Source organism: Tursiops truncatus, chromosome 2 (assembly GCF_011762595.2).
Source record: "Tursiops truncatus isolate mTurTru1 chromosome 2, mTurTru1.mat.Y, whole genome shotgun sequence".
In the NCBI taxonomy this organism is placed as follows: domain Eukaryota; kingdom Metazoa; phylum Chordata; class Mammalia; order Artiodactyla; family Delphinidae; genus Tursiops; species Tursiops truncatus.
In genome coordinates this window covers 144,432,787-144,442,739 of record NC_047035.1, presented here as the reverse complement: position 1 = coordinate 144,442,739, position 9,953 = coordinate 144,432,787, and the positions used below count along the sequence as shown (strand labels likewise).

General features: G+C 50.5%; 1 protein-coding gene across 1 annotated transcript in view; it reads right to left on the bottom strand.

The window, feature by feature from the left end:
- RASGRF1 (Ras protein specific guanine nucleotide releasing factor 1) overlaps positions 1 to 9,953 on the bottom strand; it is a 103,769-nt gene continuing 93,816 nt past the window's right edge. Inside the window, exons 25-27 of the mRNA XM_033852649.2 lie at positions 5,046 to 5,163; positions 3,131 to 3,199; positions 1 to 472 (exon numbers count right to left, since the gene is read on the bottom strand). Of these exons, the coding sequence (XP_033708540.1) occupies positions 380 to 472; positions 3,131 to 3,199; positions 5,046 to 5,163 (280 nt within the window). The 3' untranslated portion in view covers positions 1 to 379. The remainder of the gene's footprint in view (positions 473 to 3,130; positions 3,200 to 5,045; positions 5,164 to 9,953) is intronic.

Below are 9,953 nucleotides of genomic sequence, written 5' to 3'. Positions count from 1 at the left end.
TGGAACATGCCAGAGGATGCTGTGTGGCCAGCTCAACCCAGGGGCCTGGGCTGGGGACGGACAGAAGCAGGACTGGTGCCAAAGATTCGTGTATGCACGGATTCTGTTTTCCCTTTGGGGGAGAGTGAGGGGCTGGGAAGAACAGACTAAGAGTACAATTGTTTCAGAGAAACAGGCACTGCAGGAAACGAGGGATGGGGTGCGTGGACCAAGTCCTAACCGGTGCAGAGATTCATATTTTGGTTCTACAGGAATCTAAGAACAAGAACGGATTTGTATTCTTGGAGAAGCACATACTAAAGAAGAAAACCCAGAGAAACCAAACGACTATGTACAATATCATATAGCATGTGTCCATGGCGGTGGGCTGGGTACAGCTTCAGGTGGGGAGTTTTGGTTCTATTCGGAGAGAACACTTGTAGAGACTTTCTTCGTCCATTACAAAAGATTGGTCCAGTAAATATTGGGTTACCTGAGAAAAGGAAAAGAGAAAAAGGAATGGCAGGGCGATGGGACCTCCATAATACTACGTGGACGTCGGGTGTCTCCCGGGAATCAGGCACTAGGGTGGAGGCGGGGAGGGGTGCCAGGCTTGCACATGAGGCAAAGGTGCATTAAGCAGTGCTGTTTCTTAGTATTATTTTTTGCCTTTTTTGTCTTCACAGTAATATAAAATCACATATAGTCAAAATTACTCTTGACCACCGTTTCTTTGGTTGAACATTAGGTGAAATATTTGGGGCTCATATTAAAAAAACATCTCTATCTACATATCTAAAACGTTAATTGTAGCATCTAGGTAGTGGATGTACGGGTGTTCACAATTCTTTCAATGTTTCTGTATGTTGGAAAAACGTAGTTAAACACCAGGTTTTGTAACACCGAGAGAGATTCACCCAAGAGAAGACAGTGGAAACTGAGGCCGTCTAAGGAGGCTTTCGTCTCATGGGGCTCACTCCAGGGCAAAATCTCAGAGTGGAAAATCAGGAAGAGTCACCTCGTGGACTCAATCACTCTCCTTCCTCCTCCCTCCCCACGTCACACTGCTCTCAAGTGTTTTGCTGGATTCCTGTGTGTTCAGTGTACGATGAGAGATCAGAGCCCAGATCTCACAGGCAAACCCCACCCGCCCTTCGAAAAGCATCTTCCCAGGCTCATTGACTTGTCAGTTGTTTGGAGCCGGAGGTTCATGTTTTTCCACAGAAACTCAGAGCAGAAAGAAGAAAACACATTATATTTCTTAGCACGTAATTGGGAATCATCTGAGCTGCTTGAGAAAAATCAAGTCTTTGTTGCGAGCGTCTTTGCTAATGGACCCTCTGCTACTGTGAGGGACGGAACCGGCTTCCTGCGACGCTGATCACCAGTCACAGATGAAATGATTATTGTGTCTGATGAGTGGCTCTCACCCAGCACCTCGAGGAAGACAATCTCAGCTACCACGGTCTAGATTAACTCATAGCCACTGATAAAGATGTGGTGATTTTATAGCCATGTGAAATAGACCAGACTTTTATAAATAGCTAGCAGCTTCCTGTGAACAGTCCTTTCTAGAGCACAAAATCTCAACCCTCCCAAACACTCTGGGAATCAGCAGACTGGTTAGTTAGTTTCCTCCGTCATGAGCATTTGTTTCCCTAAAAATTTTGCTTTAGCAGGAGACTGGCAGCAAACACCACCACTGCAAAGCTGTTAAGGAAAAGAGTCTAAAGGGCAGCAACATGTATTTGTATTGCCTCTGGAGCTCGAGGGCTAGTTTAAGAAGGGGCCAAGGCCTAATACAGTGCCTGGCACACAGTACATGCTCAGTAAATACTTGAGCGAATGAGCGAACAAGGAAAAAGTGGCACAATTGGTTCACCCACTGATTTTTCTTCTCTTTGTGGCTGTCAGCTATAAGACAGATAGTGAGTTCACGGAACATGGCAGGAAACAGGGCAAGTCTATCACAAAGGAAGGTAGAAGGGAAAAATACTAAGAGCTTGATTTTCTGGTATGTTCAGGAGTGTGTCTGGAGCTGGATATCTTTTGTGAACTTCAAACTAGGAGGTTAAGAAGCTGGATGGAAAGCAAGTACATCTCTGGGCAGCGTAAAAAAGTCATAGGATTCGGAGCCAGAGTCTGGATTAGCAAGTCCCAGTTATTTTAACTGTAAAATGGGGCTAACAGCACAGGGTTTGAGTAGTGAAATGAGACTAACATGCCAACCTCTCTCCATACAGCCCCACCACCTTTTAAAAAATGCGTATTAATCCAGTCCTGTAAGCTCCTTTCAGGGCTTCCCACTCTCCTTAGGACACGGCTCCAGATCCTTCTAGAAGCCCACAGTCCCACCTGGTTCAGGCTTGTCTGAGGCTACTCATAGCTGCCGTCTGCGGTCTCTGTGCTTCTCAGATGGGCCCTGTCCCCCAACCCCAGTACAGGCCCCTGGATTCACACTCTCACAGCACCCTCTGATTCCCGAATGTACAAGGTGTTTTCTCCCCCACCTTGCCTATAGCAGCAAAAGACTGAAACAACCTAAATGTCCATCAGGATAGAGGATCGAATAAATACCTGAATTTCTCTGCAGCCGTAAGGAAGAAGGAGAATGCCTCTGCCTCAACGGGAAATATCTCCAAGATATGTTATTAAGGGAAGAAGGAATGATGCTGGAGCAATGTATAGTATGCTACAGTAGACATTATAGTAAAAAAAAAGTTGGGGTGTGTTTGCATACACACACAAAAAATGGATGATACGGTTGGCTTTGGGAGGGGAACTTGGAGGCTGGGGGACTTTTTGCTGTGTGCCCTTTCTAGCTGTGAGTTTTGAAACTGGTGAGCAGTTCGAAAAGATATGATAAACACTGCCTCTCCTGCCTCAGGGGGGGTCAGACATGATTATAAACCATCCCATGGCAGGTAAAAATCAGACAGGAGCTGAAAGATTAGCACAAGCGCAGTCCAAAGGCGGGGGAACTCAGGGCGGGTCAGGGGACAGGGGACAAGAAGGATTTCCGAAAAGAGAGGGCCCAGGGAACTCCGGGGCAGAAAGTGGTTGGGTGTGGAGCGGAAAAGGCAGGGAGGAAGGCAGTGCAGCCAGAGCCCTTGTGAAAAAGCGGAAGTGACCGAAAAAGCTGCCGGCTTACCTTTGCCTGGTGCTCTATCTTGTACGCAGTTTGTTGAAACTGGCGAATCTCTCGGATGATATGGGATATCTGCGGGAAGGAAGGAGGGGTTTGGAAGACAGTTTTCTCTTAGTACCCCCTCCCCCAAACCCCCTCCCCCCAACCCATGCCACACAACAGAAGGGACATCCACAGACATGTCTGCAGTCAGCCTCTTAATTCACCTCCTGGGAGACCCCACTGAGGCAGCGAGAGTTTCTTTAAACCAGCCACCTGCCTCAAAGGCTGACACTTGGTAAGAATCTATATGTCTACAGGTTATAAGTTATGACATAGAGTATTTGTCCTTCTCTGACTTATTTCACTAAGTATAATACCCTCTAGGTCCATCCACATTGTTGCAAATGGCAGAATTTCATGCAATTGATTTATTTATTGAACTATAGTTGATGTACAATATTATATGTTACCAGCTGCACAATATAGTGATTCACAATTTTTGAAGGTTATACTCCACTTATAGCTGTTATAAAATATTGGCTATATGCCCCGTGTTGTACAACATAACCTTGTAGCTTATTTTATACATAATATTGGGTTGGCGAAAAAGTTCGTTAGGTTTCAAGTAAAGACACATTTTTCATTTTTACCAAGAACTTTACTGAACAACGTATTCAGTAACCGAACGAACTTTTTGGCCAAAGCAATAGTTTGTACCTCTTAGAATTTCCTTCTTTTTTATGGCTGAATAACATTCCTCTTTCTCCGTGTGTGTGTGTGTGTGTGTGTGTGTGTGTATACACCACATCTTCTTTATCCAGTCACATAATCTATAAAAATACTGCATTACTATGTCATATACCTGAAACTATCACAATATTGTAAATGAACTATACTTCAATAAAAAAGATGCATATTCTGAAAGGTAAAAAGTGTATTTAGTAGGGTCACATGATAGATGATGAAGAAAGAATTGTTTTAAAGACTCAGAGATAATACAGTAAAAGAAAATTACCAATCATTTTCTCTGAGTAATGAAAATAAATGAGTGATTTCTGTTGCTAAAAAAAAAGAATCTATAGGCTAATTATACTATGTGATTAAGAGAAAAACATATCATTTGATCAGTGGTGCTGGCTTATCCAACATCCTAAAACAGCCCCCCTCAATTCCAGCAACAGCTAAAGGCCTCTGCCACTTTCTACGTGCCCACCACGTGCAAGACCACACCAAGGGGCTCCCCCATCCTGTTCCCAGGTCAGTGCTGCCAACTTGCCTTTGACAGAGAAACCTTACCTATTGAACAAAATCTCGGGAGGAACCCCATGACACAGAACCGATACAAATAGAGGCTCTCTAGTTGGAGTGAGAAGACGAGAAGGTTGGCTGGAAAGCAGGCTCCCTGCTGGAAGGATCCTCATCTCCCCTCTCAGGGTCTAGACTCCTCTGGGGAAACTGGAAACCTACTTGCTTAGGAGGTGCTGCAGAAATGACTTTGCTGCGGCCACATAACGCAAGTGCTTATCTGAACAGTAATGGATGGGGTGCGAATAAAGGGGCAGGCTTTGGAGTCTGACAGGCTTGGGCCCCAGACCCGGCTCTGCCTTTTCCTTAGGGGTGACCTTGGGCTGGTCATTGATGACTCCAAGCCTCAGCCTGCTCACCTGTAAGGTGGAGAATAATAAGAGCACCCACCCCTCAGACTGTGGGCATTAAAGGAGGAGATGCAGGTAGAGCTGGCTCCGGGCCTGCCAGATGCTAGCTGCTCGTTTGAGGAAGTGACTGTTCTTACTGGAGAAGCCGGGTTCAGGCTCCCCAGTGCGTGTGCCGTGTCCAGTCGGCCAGGACTGTCGGGCACAGCTCGGTGAGCCCGGGGCTTGGGTCTGGGTTTTGATGTTCCCCCCACCCCTGCCCCGCTCTGCTGTGGGGAACGCACCATTCTCATCTTGGAGAAGTTGACCAGGCCGTCCTCCGTGTAGTTGGGCGTCCCCTCTTCGATGAAGGCCAGGTCAGTGAGGTACATCCCCAGGTAAGGGACACAGGGTGGGTCACAACTTTGAAGCAAATGGCGTTAACAGAAGTTTTTCACTTAAAAACTCGAGTCTCTACCAAGAACAGAACACCCCGCATGCATCTCTCGCTTTGCTGGAGGGAAAGGGATTTCTATTCGCCGAGAGTAATAGCCCCTCTTGGGGCTCGGATTGCCAGCTGGGTGTGAGGGTCAGTCCTCCGGGGTGGTGGGGGTGACATGGTGCCTGCTGGGGCCTGGGGCGTCTCAATCAATCACCCCTCCCATCCCAAGCCAGAAGGCCCTCCTCTACCTCTCCGCTCTCCCTCCCAGATGGAGCCCTGGGGCTTGGCCGCCAGCCCCCTCCCAGCTCGCCTTTCCTTTCTGTCTCTCCCCTGAAACTCTCCATCCCGATCCCGCCCTAGAATCACATCCCGGGGGGCTTCACAGCACCGTGCCCTTTCCTGCCAGTCACCACCAGCCACCCCACCGAGCCCCTTGTCTCTTTCTTTCCCCAAGACTTCTCTCCCTTTACTTCTTCCCCACTGGAATCTCTGCCCACCCAAGCCCTGGGCTGCCAGCTCAGGGAACCCTTGCCCTCTGAGATCACCATCCTGGATTCGGCTTCTGGGCGGGGGCGCTGGGTGAGACGGCTCCCAGGACCGGTGGCTCCTGGGGGATGGCCTTCGTGGGGATGGTACTCTGCAGTATGGGCCGGACCTCTCTGATCTGTGGCTCTGAAGCAGGGGCTCCTGTTACTGTTCCTGCACAACTTGTTCTGGTGCCTCTGGGTGGGGTGCTAGGTTAAGGGGGTGACTCTGTGATGGGTCCAGTGGTCACTCTCCTCTGGCAGAGCTCCAGATAGTTCACCCAGGGGACTCCTCAAACAGTGTTCCGGAGCCTTCTCTCAGCTCAGCACACAGGTACAGGGACCCGCCTTTCTAGCCCATCTCACCTTTGTCTCCTTGTGACAGTCCTGCCACTCCAGAGGAAGGGGAGGCAGGGAGGATGGTAGAGCAAGAACAGAAACCTGGCCTCTGTCCCTTGCCTGCTTGCTGTGTGACCCTAGGCCAGTTCTTTCCCTCTCTGGTCCTCAGGTTCCCCTCGTACCAGAGAACTGATGTTAGCTAAGACAAGTTTAAGTGATTTGAGAGTTGATTTTAGGTGATGCCCAGACACTGTTCAAATAAATTGATTCATATGATAAGAAACATTAGATTTTCATTCCCCTCTCCCCCCCCCCTTCAAGGAGAGAGCTCATTTGGTGACAGCATAGCTTTGACACTTTCTAACACGTGCCGTTTTCCTCTATTTTTCTTTTTGAACAAATAGTAACAGGTCTCACTCAGGAAACACCAGGATCTGGCCGGAATTTAATAATATTATTTTGATTTCACTGTATTTATTTTTTATGGTAACCTGTGTATTTATGGCAAATACGCTGGTTTCCCATTTGCTGTATAGAGTTTTCCTTCTCATTTAAATGTATTTCTGGGAAATAGTGAGTTAATTTAAAGGAGACCATTAAGTAAATGCAAATATAGCTGACACACGGATACGGCAAAGTCTTGAAGGAAGTGGATGCTTGGAGTTTGGGAAACAGTGAGCAGGAGAAATGTTTTTTGAACTGTCGGTCTTCACCCTTTCATGGGTGTTGAAACCAATTTGGTGAGTGTTGACCAGATTTTTTTTAAATTAAAAAAAAGAGAGAATAGGTGATATCTGGGTTCATTGCATGGACTAAAACTGCTTTGTGAAATTTTTGTTGCTGTTATGCATATATACATTTGTATATAGGGTCACACTGTCAAATGCAATTTTTTTTTTTTTTTTTTTTTACTGTGAGTTGTGAAAAAGAAAAAAAAGCAAGAATCATACTGGTCACTGGCAGACCTCTCTGGGTCCTTCTGGCCATTATAGTCCATGACTTCTACATGCCTGGCTTTTCACTTCCTTTCCGTCAAACTCCAAGTCTGGAGCACAGGCTGGTGGATCTGATGGAGAAAGAGTTCAAAGGTCTGAGCAGCCGCTCTGGAGCTGGACGGCTGAGGCACTGTGCTGACCGGCAGGTTCTGGGGGGCGCCGCACTCCCCCTGCCCTTAATGGGAACCAGGTAGCCCGCAGAGCTCAAAGGACCTCTTATCTCAGATAGAGGCAGAAGGGGAGGCTGGGTGCTGCTTGCTGCCTGTGAATGACTGAAGAACGCAGGGTGTTTCCGGATGCCTCACAGGGGCTCTGACCACCCAGACCAGTGAAAAAAGTCTGGGAGTCCTCTGGTCTCCCAGGGAGGTGGATCTCCCTGAGGTGTTTACTGGGGTTTCTGATCCAGTAGTGGAAAGGTGATGGACGGGCAATTTAGTCACGGCAAGTGGCACTGCCAGCCCCAGCACCAAACTCTGTTCCTGTTTACTACCTTCACGGTGAGGGGTCCAGGGAACACCACTCTTAATTCAACCATGTACACACACACACGCACACACACGCACACCCAACCAACCCAAATCCAGAGCCACGTAGGTAAATATATGGGGCTGCTGGAGTGGCCAGTGTAGGGGGCGGTGGGGACAGGTGTGGGGCACACGGGGCTGGTGGAGGGCCCCCAAAGGGCCCCACTGCATGGAGACAGACCGTGCTGAGCATCTGAGCGAGCAGGGGAGCATGGTAGGGGCTTCGTGTAGACAAAACACCCAACCTATGGCTAGCTCTGAACTTTCCATGTGGGCATCTGGCCCCTGTCAGGAGGGATCCAGCCTTGCCCTGGATCAGGGCGGGGCCAACAAGGCTGAAATTGTGTGTGGGGGGGCGCTTCCTCTTTCGGCAGAGCCCCGCCATGCCTGTGTCTGACGTTTCAGGGAGAGAAAGAAAAGTGCCCCGTCCCCCATCCTAAAAGCTGCTCCTGGCGTTCGGGCAGGCCTAGACGGGGTGACACCTGACAGCTGGATCTCGTCTGTGGTTGTTTGGGGCCCCCGCACTTGATGTTTCTACCAAGAAATTCCTGCTGATGTCAAGGGGGATGAAAGAAATTAACTGGTACCGGCGACAAAGCGAGATGCAGCTGCCCGAGGGGCGCTCCACCTGACCCCAGGAAACGGGCGGTGACGGCACGGGTCAGCCCTCTCCTTCACCCCGTCGCAGCCGTGGGATGGGCTGCTCTCTCTTATAGGTCTCGGCGCTGGCATGGGGTGCAGGGAAATCAGGTACTCAGGTTATGGAAAAAAAAATTTTTTTTTTCTTTTTTTTTTTTGGCAATGTGTGGGCAGTGTGGGTGGGACTCGGGGTCCAGTCTTGCTTTCTGCCTCCTGGATACTCCCTGCTCTGTTGTCTCATTAGCAAGAGACTGGGCTTTGCTCTGGGGCCACAGACAGAAAATAAAGATGGAGCCCCTGAGACTCTGGAACTCCAGGACTCTGGATCCATCATATCCACGTAGATAGACGGATGCTCCCCCCGTTTGGAGGTGGCTGCGTGGTGACCTGCTGGTCCGCTGGCAGACTCGCCCCTCCAGAGCTGTTCCCACCCTCCACTGACGGGAACAGACGGGAAGGGCTTTCATGGCAGCAGCTAGCAGTGAGAGCCCGGCCCCTGCGTTCCTTCCGTGGGCATCCTAGTCAAGCTAAAGACAAAAGTGCAGATGAGCCCGTCAGAGACGGACGGGCAAAACTGGGACTGGCCCCCAAAGAGCTGGCGACCGCATTTTACTGCCGAACGTAGTTAGCCCTCAGCCACATGTTGTTGGCTGGAGCTGTGGGAAGGTTCTGGTCCCTGGGTGGCTGAGAGGAGGGGACAGTCTCAGGGGTTGGACCAGGGTGTGGTTTGGGGAATGAGAAGGGTAGATAACATTCATCTGGGGGCGCCCGGGCAGGGGACGGAAGCACCGTAGGTGGGCCAGGGGATATTTAAGGGAGTGGCCGGGGACGGGAGGCAGGATTTGGCAGTAAAGGGAAAAGGTCACGTGCTAGCCCGGCTGCTGGCACAAGGCTGAATGATATAATGACAGAAGAAAAAGGATGCCCAAGACCTCAGAATGGGTCTGAGGACTTACGCGGTGGGGTCCATCACGGGCTCCTTGTCTGGGGGGGTCACCAGCTGTGCCCACCACCTCACTGCACTCCCTCCGGCCCGTCCCCTGCCTGGTGAGACGACCCCCAGACCCTGACACAACACCGCTCTAAGTATAAACCTCAGTGCCTCCGAAGAAAGAGCGCAGACACGTTTGCCCCAATCTGCCCTTCCCCTGCCTGGCTTGGCCTATATCTCCATAAGGCAGGAACCCGGTTTGCATAAAGGTCTTAGCGCCCAGATGCCCGAAGGCCACCTCCGCCCCGTGTGGCAGGGAGCAGAGGCGTCTGGGAGAGGCACTTACATAGGCCCACGGGTAACCTGAAAGAGGGAAGACAGTCAGCATGGGGACTCGGACAGAATGGGGGACCACGGACGCGGTGGAGGCAGCGGCGGCGGTGGACGAGGAAGCCATGTGAAGGAGGCTGATGGAGCAGAGCACCCTGCGGGCGGACGGACAGGTTGGTGAATGCACGGGGGGGGCAGCTCCCCGCAAGCACAGTCCACGGGGGCTCCGCAGAGCCCAGGCGGAGGAGAGACGGCCGGACAGCACAGATGGGTGGAACATCTGTCTGAGGACACAAATAAAGTGGAGATGGTCAAGGCAATGGCACACGGAGCCGGCACAAGGGACAGACCAGGTACGGCAGGAAGAAAACGAGAAAGGCAGACGGGGGCTGGCAGGGCGGGTGTGTGGTGTGTCAGAGCCACCGGCGAGGCTGGACGTGCTGGGTGGTCGCGGACTTCAGTGGCCTTGTACTGGCAGTGAGCACGTGA